This window comes from Lampetra fluviatilis, chromosome 52 (genome assembly GCF_964198595.1).
Source record: "Lampetra fluviatilis chromosome 52, kcLamFluv1.1, whole genome shotgun sequence".
In the NCBI taxonomy this organism is placed as follows: Eukaryota; Metazoa; Chordata; class Hyperoartia; order Petromyzontiformes; family Petromyzontidae; genus Lampetra; species Lampetra fluviatilis.
The window spans coordinates 4854056-4868631 of record NC_136326.1 but is presented as its reverse complement, the minus strand read 5'-3'; the positions used below and the strand labels follow the sequence as shown (position 1 = coordinate 4868631).

Genomic DNA, 14576 nt, shown 5'->3' with positions numbered 1-14576 from the left:
TAAAACCTTGGATTGCGAGCATAATTCGTTCCGGAAACGTGTTTGTAATCCAAAGCACTCGTATATCAAAGCACTCGTATGTCAGTTGTGATCATGTGACGCTCGGCAGACAAAGCGTATATAGGTACTACTTGTATTGCAAGACCTCGCTCGTTTATCAAATTAATATTTATGTAAATATTTGCTCGTCTTGCGAAACACTCGCAGAGCAAGTTACTCGCAATCCAAGGTTTTTTACTGTATATAAAAAAACCTTCATAAATGACGATTTTTTTGCGTCGTTTCGCAAAGGTTCAGCTTCACACGTTTTTGGTCGAGATGGGGCCCGCAGCTGTAGAGCGTTCGCCGCTAGTTGCAGGAGCTCATGGTTCGAGTCGAACTGGATTTGTTTATTTGTCAAGGGGTGGTGTAGGTGGTTTATACCGCGAATTGACATTACACCTACACTATCTCTATGTACGTAGAACTTCTTTCACACCGTACGTGGCCAACCATACTCATCAGAAGTGCGGGGTGAAGAGGACAAAAGAAACCAATTATGAACGATGCTGTCGGTGGTTTGGTAGTAGGGCAGACAATGTCACACCGGTAGTTTTGTTCGAGTGTGGGACAATTACACTTGGTCAAAATTCTGCGAGAAAGCGGATTGGCCTGGGGCGTGCGATGAACACAAGCATCGTTGGCCATGGTCAATCCACTGCTGGACGAAGAAACCCTTCCCAATCTGCCGGGCAATCGCTCACAATTCTTGCGACGTAATAAATCCACCTGCCGCCTGCAGCAGGAGCCGATTTCATGGATCCGTCTCGTCGACGATGATTTTTTACGCGAAAATAACGATCCGCTCAGACCGTCGATATAAGCATCGGAAGCAGGGGGCAATGATTTCATCGCTCCATCTCTCTCCCTGGTGGGGCCGTCCCGTCGGGATGCGTATGGCGATGGAGAATTGATTAATTTATAATGTGGTGATTAGCGGGAATGTTGTGGTACGTCGCACACAGAGTTAAGCTCATTCTCTTCCACGGAACATTCTCTGCATTCCGGAACATCCTCTCTCTCTCTATCTGTGGACCTGCATCTGCCATCCATTCATCATGCTCCCAAATTAAATCCATACCCGTATATATATCCCTCGCATAACCTTTGTAAGGTTGTGCACATGGGCTATATAGTATTTTATAGTAGGGGTTATTTATTGAAACAAATGTTATTTTCTCTCAAAAATACGACACGGATAATATTAGTGAATCTATATATTTTTTTAAAGCAACGTATTTGGCAAGAAAAAACTGTGTGGCCTTAAAAGGAAGAAAATATTATAAGAGGCGATGTTGGTGATGTTTCTGGCTCGAGCAGTTTTTTCACAGCACACAAATTGCCCAAAACGTTGCCTATTAGAATTAGTTTTATATATTTTTTTAATATTTATAAAAAATATTTTTCAATTTCTTTTATTTTTTTAAATTAATTTTTAAAAAAATTTATAATATTTTTTATATTTCTTTAATATAAAAAAAAAAGATTGTGAATTATTTTAAAAAAGATTATATTTGTTTATAAATATATCTCTTTATGTCTGACGCGCCAGCGTTGAGTTTTCTGTTGTTTTGTGCTGCTCGTGCACCAGCCGCCAGCGTGTCATCACTCAATAATGTATTCCACTACACAGTACCGTTGACATCCAGTGCTCGTTTAAGAATGTTTGGGCAACATGCACGTTGCTTTATTTGGGCATTTACGTATTTGTATGGACAACAGAGAGCATTGTTGGTGTCGTGGTTTGCACATTGCGCTCTGAACTTGCTCACCTGAGTTCAACGCTTTGCCACGGCTAACAATAAGCGAAGTATGGTCAGACAACCCAAACCACTGACGCAGTCGGGGGAGGCATTCATCCCAGCAGTGGGTTGACAAAGGGCCGTACACATTTATAATTATGGGGGAACGGTGGCGCAGTGGTGAGTGTACTATGCGACAAACCCAACAACCTGGGTTTGATTCCTGGCCACGGCTGACGTCAGTTCGTGAGTGATGCCTGAAATTGTTCTGGGCATCCCTTTCACCGAGCTGCACCGACCAGTATGGTGAAGTATGGTCAAACCACCCCCATCATCAACAAGGGGCGGGTGTGACCTTCATCCGAGCAGCGAATTGACAAAGGGTTTTACACTTATAATCGGGGAGTGGTGGCATAGTGGTTTGCACACTGCGCTACACTCCCAGCAACGTTGCTTCCGATTCCTGCTCAAGTGCAAAAATCAGTGCCAAGCGATGTGAACCCTGGCCAGGACCTCAGCTCAGCCATTTAAGCTTCAAACAATGACGAAATTCTTGCCACACCACCCTCTTCATTGTATGTACTGCGAACTTCTTTCACACCGCACGTAGCCAACCGTGCTAGTCGCAGGTGCCGGGGGAAGGACAAACAAAATTAAACACATCGCCAAGCCTGCGTTGATGTGTGGATCACTCGTGCACCTGCTGACGCTCTGCAGGATAAGCGGAGGATCCTGCCCGTTTCTTTGTGTTTCAAAAGGCGATTTGTGTCTCTCCAAACAGAAAATCAGCATTGGGGCTCCCCCCCCCCCCCATCTCATTTGGTGGGTCCCCCCAAGTCCAGCGGTGGAAATTCCACATTCCCTGGGCAACGGGCAGGCTCTTTATCTCTTGTTATTTCAGTTGCCTATGAAGGGCACGCGTCGCAAGGGACAGTAGGTAAAGGGATGCAGCCCAGCAATTGCTCGATCGCGTTGCTGCTGCTGGCAGTAGGGTCGCCGCCTCCCAGAGCCTATCTGGGAGGCATTTGGTCTGCTCTTAGATGAGGTGGACAGAGCCACACTTCACCCCACCGCACGCGATATTCCAATCGCCTGACTGCGGCGTACATCCATGTAAGCTGCTGGGTGAACAGAGGAGGCGGGTTGGGAGGGATTTAAAAAAAAATCACTGCCAACATCGTTTCAACTTGCCGCGCCGGGAGAAAAATTGAACCGACATCCTCCGGATTTGCACGGCCTGGCTACGTATGGTGCGAAAGAAGTTCAACGTACGTTCGTTGTGTACGTACGTAGAGTTGGCAGGGCACTTCGCTAAAACCCCTCGTGGCAAAAGTAACCGGATGCCTGCCCATGAATCGAACCGTGAGGTCCAAACAGACCGGCGAGCGTCCGCCACAGACCACTCCAGGCAACCGAACCGCTGGTACAAGCAACCAAGTACGAGCAACCGGTACGGGCAACCGCCGGTACAAGCAACCGCCACCGGTCGTTAACGCCCCCTCCCCCCACGCACAACGCTTGTTATTCCTCCGGATTTTCACCACCTCCCCCCCCCCCCCCCCCGTTTCGCGCGCCAACCAGGCAGGCGCAATAAATCATCGCCGGGGGCCAAGCAGCCGGCCCCCTCCAACACCGAATTGAACACCAACACCGTGTTAAGAGGCAACACCTGCGACCGTCGCGTGGCAATTATTCGAAACCTTTTGCCGTACGGATTTCGCCCGAAATGTCACGCGGAGAGCCGAGCAATGCTCGGCCCTTTACCCTGACGACGGCGTGAACTCCAGCTGCAGGCTCATCAGTGATACCACATCGTGGTAATTGTGAGAGTGGACATCCGATAAGGTGAAGGAGGGGGGGGAGTGGGCAAAGGTGCAGCCCTGATATTGGTTGTTCACGCCACTGCTGGGCCACACACACCACCGAACAACAGAAGGGCCGCGAGAAACCCCCCCCCCCCCTTCCCGCCTCCAGGAGGGTATGCTGGCCTACTTTTACATGCTGGTCAGACACCTTGGAAAGGGGTGGGCGTACCCTCACTTCACGCCATCTCGCACGTGAGACCTTGCCGATCGTCTCTTCTTTCTTCGGCTGTCCATCGCGAACGATGATGACCGCGGAGGACGGCTAACTGCGGCAGCATTTCCCTGCGCGCCGGCGGGATGAGAGCCCAGCCCTTGAGCCGGAGCATCTGTGGGGGGCAAGAGTTTGCCGCTCGTCCGCTGGATGGGATTTGCGTTGTGCCATTGCCGCTGGTGCTTTGGTGCTCACTTGATCGAATCGGCCGCGCGGCCACTTCTCCACTGCTTACGGTTGCCTCTTGACATTTTCCATCCGACGTCTCCACATTGAGATTGGTTGTCTCGAGGTGACTTTTAACCATGGTGAACCCACGTGCGCTGCTTGGTGGACAGAAGCGGTGAGGGGGGGGGGAGATTTTCAGAGGCTTTGTGGGGCTGCAGTCCAATGAGATTTGAATTGCAAGCCCAGCGTGCTGCTGATCGTTAGACCGCGGCAGCAACGCTCGCCACGATGCCGCTGCAGCAGCAGCAGCCGCAGCCACAGCAGCAGCAGGGAGTGGATACCCAAATAGAATTGCCAAGGTTGCCCTCGCCGGGTGTAGTGGTGTGTGCACCCACAACGACGCAGTCGCTTTCGAAGTCGTCCTCTTAGTCTTTCTCTGTCTTCTTCATCTCCTTCATCATCTTCTTCGTCCGTACGGTTGATGTAGATGCAGAGGCAACAACCCCAATTTCACATTCAGGTGGTCGAGCCAGGCAACTGCGTCAGCAGCAGCGGCGGCGGAGTAGTGTATCGCCGCGATGTCTCCTTCGTGTCTCATGGAAGTGAAGTTGATGGATCACACAGAGATCAACGTGTGCTGCGAGATTGCCCAGTCCGCTTGGGCTACGAGGTGACCAGCAGGAGAACAGCGAAGGGGGGGGGGGGGTTCCTAGCCCATCTGTGCAGACCTTTGACCTTTAATCCCCCCCCCCCGGCCTCCGTGGGCACCGCAGTCTACGCCCATATATGAATCGCGAATTGAAAACAATCCATGGATTGGAATATTCGGCCAATTAATTTGCTCGTGAATGCTTGCGCGAAAAGTCAAGAGTGATTGTCTTGTGGATCCACTGGTCCTTGCCATAGGAACGTGGAATGCACACCCTTGGCTCTGGGCCTCCGATGGAGATGAGGCCCAGCTAATGGCGGCATGAGCATGGGTGCGCATTGTCTTTGAAACTTTAAGGACGCCACCGTAACTCTCCTCACATAACCTCGGTTAACAGGACGTATTTTACACGGGTTCATAAATCTCATTGGATTGCGGCCCCACTTCAAGAACACGACGATGACTGGACCGCACTTGAGATGGCTTTAAATTACTTCCTTCATTCATCCATTCACTCGGCCACCAAGAACAGCAGCGCTGCCTTCTGCCCGTTTGACGGAGGCAGCCTGAGGGACTTGCTGCCATTACGGGCCTACAAAAGGCTTCTCATCCATCGCGTATAATTTGACGAATAAGGGCCAGAAACTGTGGAACTCCACGGTCGCTTCGTACGAATGGCAGCACGGGAAGTCCTCCGGAGTAGCTCACAGAGGCGGGCGCTCATCTGCTGTACAGTGTGTACAGTATCAAAAACATATTTCTTTGCAAATTTTGGTTAATGCAGACTTGAACGCCTTGTAACAGGGCGTCTATCACCTTAACACCGTCCATGTATGAATGCCAGAGAGTGTAAAGCCTATTATTTTTTTCTTCCATCATTCAATGACAGTGGAACAAAAAAAAAGGGCCCCCGTAGAGATTTAAGCGATGGGAAGCGTCCCTTATCTTCCACTCGTGGCGGAGACGAGTGTGTCGACCGCGCGGCGTCCGAACGCAATCATTCACTGCCGTGCAGAGTTCACGGGGAAGCAAGAAGCCAGGAAAGGGGTTCGGTTGGCCGGGGGGGGGGGTGGGGGTGAGGAGATGGGGGGGGTCGCTGATGAGGTCTCCAGCGAGCGGAGCGGAGTTCTACTCACGGTGAGCATGTCATTGCATTTCATGTCGGGTTCGTCCTCGTCCTCGCTCTTGTTGTAGAACTTGCGGAAGAAGTTGAAGGCAATGACGGTGTAGAGGTAGACCACCACGGCCAGCAGCCCCACCGTCAGCACCAACTGCGCAGCACACACGCGCACGCACACGCACGCACAGCATTGGAGCCATCAGCACGGCTCATGTCCGATTCCTAAGGACTTTCGGAGCAGAGCTTCAGAAGTAGGATCACTTACGAGCACAAACAAAAGACAATTATAAAGATGCCCCCCCTCCCACTCCCACCCCCCCCCCCCATGTAGCCTACGTAGATTGTTGGGGCAAATGCTGTTAGCAAGCACATACGAAGGCTGGCACGGCACACGAAGGGGGGTGGCGTGGGCAGCACCACGTGCAGCGCATCGTCGTCTCTTCCTGCTGCTGATGTTTACACCTCGTGCTCGTTTAAGGCTGAGTCAGCCAAAGGGAGGTGGCTCAAAAGAGGTTCAAACTTGTTTCTGATGTTAGCCGCAGCCAGGTATCTAACCGAGGTTGCCAGGTTCGTAGTGCAGCGTGCGAGAACCACAATGCCACCGCCCCTCACACACAGCACTTGGACAGCAATAACAACCGCCATTCGCCGCACCAGGAACGCATTTGAGGCCGAGTCAACCAAGGAGAGGCCCAGAACCGGTTAAAAATTCGCCACTGTTATTGGTCGTGAGCGGGAATCGAACTCGGGTCGCCGGGTCTGGAGTGCGACACACTAACTAACCACTGCGCCACACGTACACATTCACACACACGCACGCGGCCTCAAATGAGCATTGAGGCATTGGTGCTAATCTCCCGTTTACGGCCGTGAGCCGGCAGTGAAAATTCCACATTCCTACGGCGGGGGAAAGATTATCCCATGGGACAAGCAAAGGAAGAGCGTTAACCCCCACGTCACGCCAGCACCCTCTGCACGCCGCTCGCTGAAGCGATCTTGCCGGCGTTGCAGAGATATGCACCACCACGCAGGTGGCTTATTTTTGTTTTTAATAAACCGGGGAACCATGCGAGCACATTGTTTCCATGACCTTCAAAAATAGCGCACCCCAGTTCTCATTATACAAATGCACGCCGCACGACGTCACGCACAGTCAGCAGAGGCTCAAACTCGTGAAGGAGTGCTGAGCGTCTCTGGCGGGAATGAGAGGCTGGGAACTGCTCGAGGGGGAGAGCATTCTCGGATCGAGAATTCGGGATTCCAGAATTTCTGGATTGCAGGAGAGAATTCTGGGATCCAGAATTCCCAGTAGAAAATTTTCTTCTGGGGTCCAGAATCCTCTCCCGGATCCCAGGAAGAATTCTGCATTTCTGGATTCCAAGAATTCTCTCCCAGGAGAGAATTCCCAAAATCCAAAATTATCTCCTGGGATCTAGAATTCCCAAGAGAATATTCCCAGGAGCATTTAACACGTAGGCTTTCGCGACCAATATTATCCAGAAAACTAAAAAAAAAACATCGATTATGAATAATTCCCAGGAGAGGATTCTCTCCTGGGATCCAGATTGATATTGTTGGCGAAAGGCACGAAGAGTTTCCTTGACGCACTTAAATCTCAAAGCCTTTGTCCCCCCAATTTTTGATTTTCCAAAAACATCTTCTAACAACAGCAGTGGATTCATCATGGCTATGATGAGAATGAGTTAAGACTTTGTCCATCCATGCTTGACCACGGAATTGCAAGCGTAGCATGAAATCAGCAAAACACAGCCTCGTGTGCATGCTTTACACGAATAACGAGAATTGGCTGCTACGATTAATGCAAGGTGAGTTCAAATTAATGTTGAAATGTTTGTCAAGACATTTACACTTGGTCACATGGCACAGTGGCCACTGGCGGAGCCAGTGGGGGGGGGGGTAGCACGTGCCCCCCCAATGATCTGATTAAAATCCCTAACTTCGATCGGATCATTGGGGTTTATTAGTAATAAATCGGCATTTTGCGACCCCCACTGCCACTGTGTAGCATATTATTATGTGCCAGGGACTATGAGATGATAGCACAATAGTCTGATTCCATAATTGGCAATAAGTAACGGCAAAGCAGTTATGCAGTTATAAGTGATTCATAATTGTGCGCAGTTGCGTATACAGTACACGACTTCCCTGAAGGCAAACACCGTCAGCGAGCGCGTTGCCGATCACACAACGCGGTTCGAATTCGACCCTCGGTCGATGGCTGCGCCATCGCCGCACACGCGTCGAATAAAAAGCAAGGGACAAGTCCTTACTTACTAACAACTCCTCTATCATTTTTCATTGCTGAAGGGGTTGCCCCCCCCCCCCCCCCACCTGAAAATCCTGGCTCCGCCACTGACAGTGGCAATAGCGGTCTGATGCATTATCTAAAGGCTGTGATTTCAAATTGTGGTTGGGGGTCAACTCGGCTCATGACTATTCCTCCGGTGTGAATACAATGAGGAGTACCACTTTACGGGACGACTGCAATGTGAGTGACGTACGCTGCAGCCTTGATCCGCACCAAACTGACATGACAGCGGCAACATTCAGTGCCACAAACACAACCTCAAAGACTTCAAAATTACCGTTACTTTTTTTTTTACCAGGTAAGGCCCACTGAGCTCTCTATAGCTCTTTTTCAGAAGTGACCTGGCCACAAATGATGGCTCAACGAAGTGGCTCATCATCATGTGGAAATTTATAGCAGCCAATTCTTCTAAACGCGTGTTGAATCTAAATGTGGAGGGAAAAACCAGAGGATCCGGAGAAAAATCCATGCGGCCACAGGGAGAGAGAGAGACATCCAGGGTCGGGATCGTACCCACGACCTCCTTCATACCAGGCGCGGAAGTTAACATCCCACCACCATGGCACCCCGTTTTAAATCGATTGCGGTAAAAAAAACAAGATGCCATCAATGTAAGTTTATTGGCACAGAGAGGCTACGTTCTGAGCGAGGAGCAACCAGACCCTGTCCGAACGAATGAAACAACGCCTGGGAAAATAAATTACGGTGTGAAAATCGTGTTTTTTTTAAAATATGCATACATTATAGACGACAGTCTTATTTTATTACGAGCACACATAGTTTTTGTGTGCGCGCGCGCATCAAGCGCAGCCGCGAAGGGAGCCAGTCTCAACGAGAAGATGTTGCGTCAGTGAGGGGGGGGAAGTGGATTGCGCGAGCACATCTGCTCGGCCGTCTGACGCATGTTTGTGCTGCTACTGGTCGAGAGGTTAACCCCTTTGGAGATCACACCGAGTCCGTGGGAGCGCCACTCTCCTCCGCGAATCTCCCCATTACCCTGCGGCCTTCCAAAAATGCGGCCCCAACACACACGGGGAGCTGAGGAATCGACGAGGGAACTCGTCGCATCCCTACGCGCGCGAAACAATCCTTGCGAGGCCACCATTTCAGCGACGGAAAGTCTCGGTCGTTATGCCGTTGTTGGTGGACAAGCGGTAGAAGCAACGTGTGGCGGGCGACAAGGTTAATGATCAGAAATTGCCTGGGATGAGGTCGTAACGAGTGGTCCTCCATTAACGATTTATTACTAATGTGGTTTAGCAGCACAGGAGCCAGCCCTGAACACAAATCGCTCATTAACCCTTGCAGGACCTGTACAAAACCTGTATGCGATGGCAGCAAAAACAATTATAAAAAGCCCGTTTGTTTTAATGCTCACGCTTGTATGGTGTGTGTGTGTTTCATTTAAAATGCTCTCAAGAATTACCAGACATTTCCAATATGCTGATTAATGTTCGGCACTGCTCGTAGTGTACGTGTGTGTGTGTGTGCGTGCGCATGTGCATGCATCGCCGCTAGGGAGACAAAGGCGGTCGGGCGTGGTTGCTGGCCACCCACCCCCTCGTGTACCGTTCCGGCCTTCATAGGTGCTTGCTTACAGCATTTGCCCAAACAGTCCGTTTGTTGTATGTATATATTATGGGAAGTGGTGGAGAAGCGGCTAGTGTACTGCTCAATGAACCTTGGCGATTCGAGTTTGATTCCTGACCGAACTGGTTCTGGGCGCTCTGCTGAGTCTACTCAGCCTTAAATGAGTAGCTGGTTCGGTGTGTACACAGCAGCACCGGGGGAGACAAGGGCTGATCACACGGCCCTGTCGTGCGATGTTCTGGTTTTGATCGGTGCTCGCTAAACAACCACGCCTAAGGGTTGCCACCTGTCAGCGTTTGACACGGACAGCCTGGGAATGGCCTGCTGCGTTCAGGTGGCAACAGGAATTGATCCAGTGCCCGGTATGTGTTGAACTTCATCGCAATAGACCACGCAGATTTTGTTTTTTAATCAACTTGGGCCGATCGAGAAATATGTTCGGCTTTGGTCTGTGGTGGAATAGGCGATAACCAGAATGAAGCCATCCGCCTTCGGAGACAAACACGTGCCCACACACTGATAGGTAGCACTACCGCTTCCTACCCACGTGCGCACGCACAAGAATGTAAAACGGGGATCTCTGAGGACCGACTGAGCCGGGTGCTGGTGGCAGTGTTCCCCACCTGCTTGCCGTTGTGTGTGACGGACGAGAGGATGGTTCTCAGTGTCTTCACGCCCATGGCGATGTCCAGCAGGTGGGTGGCAAAGAAGAAGTTGTTGTAGTGGCCCAGCATGGACATGATCATGTACCACGTCAGGTAGAGCCAGGACTGCGAGAGCAACACGGCAAAACAAGTGTTCGTAATATAGGTTTTTGGGTTAGATCGCGTAAGTATAAATGTGTCGTAACGCTCCACCACCCGACACAGCCAGTAAGGTTTGTCACGGTAAACAACGAATAATATCGGTCGGGAAAGCCTAGGTGTTGAACCGAAACAAAACAAAACATTGTATTTCGGCACAACGTGTTGGTTGCCAAAAAAACTAATATATTAAATTCGATCCATTCGCAAAAGGAGTGAACAACGTAGAATTAGGAAAAAGGTTGCAAATAGAAGAAGATCTAACGATGCAGGCAGTGATGAGATGGGAACTGGCACTATCTGGACACGTACGTAGGATGGACAACAAATGGAAGATTAAAAGTGTGTTGTTGTTTAACACGTAGGCTTTCGCGACCAATATTATTCATAATAAACGTTTTTGGGTTTAGATCGCGTTATTTATAAATGTGTCGTAACCCTCCATCACCCGACACGGCCAATCAGTAAAAAAGTGTCACGTTGACAAAAGACAAATAGTTCACTACTTTAGCCCACCGGTGTGTTGAAGCGTGAAACCACAACATTTACAATTTTTGTTGTTGATTCACTCTTCAACACACCGGTTGGCTAAAGTAGTGAACTATTTGTCTTTTGTCAACGTGACACATTTTTTACTGATTGGCCGTGTCGGGTGGTGGAGGGTTACGACACATTTATAAAAAACGCAATCTAACCCAAAAACGTTTATGTGTTGTTGTTGTTGTTCGGGAAAATGTAAGGATCGGAATGAGAGGAAGACCTCACAGAGAACGGCTTGACGACGACGAGGACATCACAGGAGATTGGTACCAGAAAGATGCGGCCACTACTTGAGCCATATTGACACAAGACAGAGAGACAAGTGGAAGCAAATGACGAAATGTGCAGTGGACACCTAAGGGGCGATCTGCCCATGGATGGTGATGACGACAATGACGACGACGATGATGACGACGACTATGATGATGACGATTCGCAAGAAATCTGTTGCGGGTGCTCATCTTCAATTGGATTTCTTTGAACGGCGGCGCTTCTTTTTGTTACCTGTCGTTTGCCGATTGCTGCTGCTGTTGCTGCTTTGGCGGTGGTGCGCAAAGCACAATTAGCAGCAAGAACAACAAGAAACTCGTTCGTCACGAACAACACCGTGGCCTCAACCGTTAAGCGCCTTCTCCAAAAAAAAAACTCCCCTTTTATTTGACTTTTACTGAGCGAATCTCTGAGCTGGGCTCTCCGCGCCTCAGGGTCGCTACTTCGGGCAAAGAGAAAATTGTGCGCGTTGCAAATTAGCGGACGCATTATTCACGTAAAATCGGCGCCGTGTCAGGTGATGGGCGCTTCTTCCGAGCAAATAACTCATTACATTTAATTCCATTTACGTGCTATGAAGATGGCTGAATCATCACCTATTTTATATATTTATTTATTTATTTTTAAGGATGTGCTACTGACGAACGTTTAGCGTTTCTCTTTTTGTTTTATGATGGGTCCATTAGCACAAATTATGCTTCTGTAGAGACAACGCAGAAAATGTAAGAATTTTAAAAAAAACATTAAAATCGGTGAGTCACGTGTAACCGCGTGCGTGCTTTCTGCATTCAGTAAACGGCAGTGCGTTTTGTAAACGTCGAAGGCACGCACCGCAATTTAGTGCATGCAAATAAATGCAGCTTTGTGTTTCCCGCATGCTGCTTTTGAACGCACGTTGAGCTTCGTTCGCACCCTACGTAGCCAACCGCACTAATCGGAGGCACGGGAAGGGTGGTGGTGGTGATGATGATGATGGGGGTAGTGGCGATGGCGTGGCGCAAGAGTCCAGTCAGACCAGACGTCTCATTTGTCGGTACCAGCTGAGGGCAGAATAGCTATAAGCTGTTCCAAGTTATTGATGCGGCTAATAACCGTGAGACATGTTCGAACCGTTTGGATTGAGTGGGATATTAAACAATCCACTCTTTATTTGTCAAATAAACACATCGGCATTGCTAAACTCTCGCCACCTTAGGCAGGACCAATCTCTGCTCTGGCAACATGGACTCATTGATATCATACTATGTAACACAATTTTTGTTCCTGGGTATTAGGTGTTATTTCGTAATTGCTTATGCCTAAAAAGTATATAAATGACTATTATTCCCCACAAACTTTGCTTTTGTGACCAGGACAGTGATATTTTGAAATTTACCTATTTTCAATGAGAAAACAGGCGAATGTGTGTCTTTTCATTCACGTAAAGTCAGAAGAAAAAAACATATGAATCAAAATGAACATGTATTTATACTAAAGTAATACAAAAATTACTACAAAAGATTTAGAAGTGAGTAGTTTTTCGAGATTTACGATTATATTGTAAATCACTTTCACGAATCAGCCCCCAAATGTAGTCTCCCATCATGTTCTCGTTATACTGTCCTTGGTAGCGGCGTTCAAAGTCCAGTATATCCTGGTGGAAGCGCTTGCCTTGCTCCTCCGAGTACGCTCCCATGTTCTCCTTGAATTTATCAAGATGAGCATCAAGAATATGGACTTTGAGGGACATCCTACAGCACATTGTGCCGTAGTTTTTCACCAGTCTCAATCAGCGCCACACAGTTTTAGACCTTGTGATTGCCCAGGAAGCCACGAACAACTGCGACAAAGCTGTTCCAAGCCGCTTTATCCTTACTAGTGGGCTTCTTGGGGAATTCAATGCACTCCAGGATCTTCTTCATCTGTGTTCCGATGAAGACACCGGCTTTGACTTTTTTGCTTCAGACAGCTTAAGGAAGAAGTCTTGAAGGTTCTGGATGGCTGTCGACTCCTTATCTACAGCTCTGACAAATTATTTCACAAGGCCCAATTTGATGTGGCATCAGCACCTTCCAGGGGTCCACCAGTGGCTCCCACTTGACGTTGTTCCTCCCCACAGAGAACTCGGTCCGCTGTAGCCAGTCCCGCCTGTGGTAGTGCGCCTTGGTGTCCCTGCTGTCCCAAAGGCAAAGATAGCAGGGAAACTTGGTAAAACCGCCTTGGAGACCCATCAGGAATGCCACCATTTTGAAGACTCCGATGACCTTCCAAGGCATCCAGGTCTTGATGCTGTTGTAATCCTCTTTGAGGTGCACCGAGTGAGCCAGGGGAAGAGACGGGTACTTGTTACCATTATGGAGCAGCACGGCTTTGAGGCTCCTGGATGAGCTGTCAATGAAGAGGCGCCACTCATTCTGGTTACAGGTGATTCCGATTGCCTCGAACAGACTGGTCACATTGTGGCAGAAGCAGAGTCCATCTTGACGGGTGAAGAAGCTGCAAAAAGGTTGGTGACACTTCCTCTGATCTGCGACTTGCACATTTTCATCCAACAAGTTCCACTGCTTGAGCCTAGACATCAAAAGCTCAGCATTGAACTTGGGTAGACCAAGATCTCTGATCAAGTCGTTGAGGTCTTTTTGGTTGGGGTAGTATGGGTTTCTCTTCTCAGCTCCACCTCTGAAATTGTCATCTGGATCTACAACGTCTTCCTCACTCTCTGACTTGCTGCTCTCTTCTAAAGTTTGTTTTTCAATAACATTGAAAATTGTAAAACATTTGAAAATTAAAAACTTTTACCATTAAAAAAAATGTCTAAAAATATATATAACATCAAATTCCGAGCAACAATTGTCCATCTTACCTTCCAGAGTTTTTTTTGCATTGCTCGCAGGTAAAATGAGGTGTCCAGGGTTTATCTTGATCCCCGACAGGAATGCCGAAATATGCCTTGTAGGCCTCACACATCTTAGCAGATGCTTCCACAGGGCACTTTTTCGCTCTTGTCTTGATAAATTGGCCGCAGTCATAGAAAAATGCGTCTGCCTGATGCTTGCAGCCTCTTGATGCCCTCTCGGAAAAATGCAGATATGTATCCACGTAGGCAGCTGGAACTAAACTGAACTGGTGGGCTTAAGGCCCCCGTATTTATACAACTATTTATATTACTGGAGAGTTATAGAATGCTCTAGAAGTTACTCCAAGTTTACGCAGCACGGAATCTATCTGTAATGTTCTGGAAAATAGGTCAATTTCAAAATATCACTGTCCT

The 14576-nt window shown here is 48.8% G+C and overlaps 1 protein-coding gene across 1 annotated transcript in view; it reads right to left on the bottom strand.

Annotated features, from left to right (window-relative positions):
- Positions 1-14576, bottom strand: part of LOC144949015 (ryanodine receptor 2-like) — a 260188-nt gene that overhangs the window by 38066 nt on the left and 207546 nt on the right. Inside the window, exons 104-105 of the mRNA XM_078878800.1 lie at positions 10337-10483; positions 5811-5945 (exon numbers count right to left, since the gene is read on the bottom strand). Of these exons, the coding sequence (XP_078734926.1) occupies positions 5811-5945; positions 10337-10483 (282 nt within the window). The remainder of the gene's footprint in view (positions 1-5810; positions 5946-10336; positions 10484-14576) is intronic.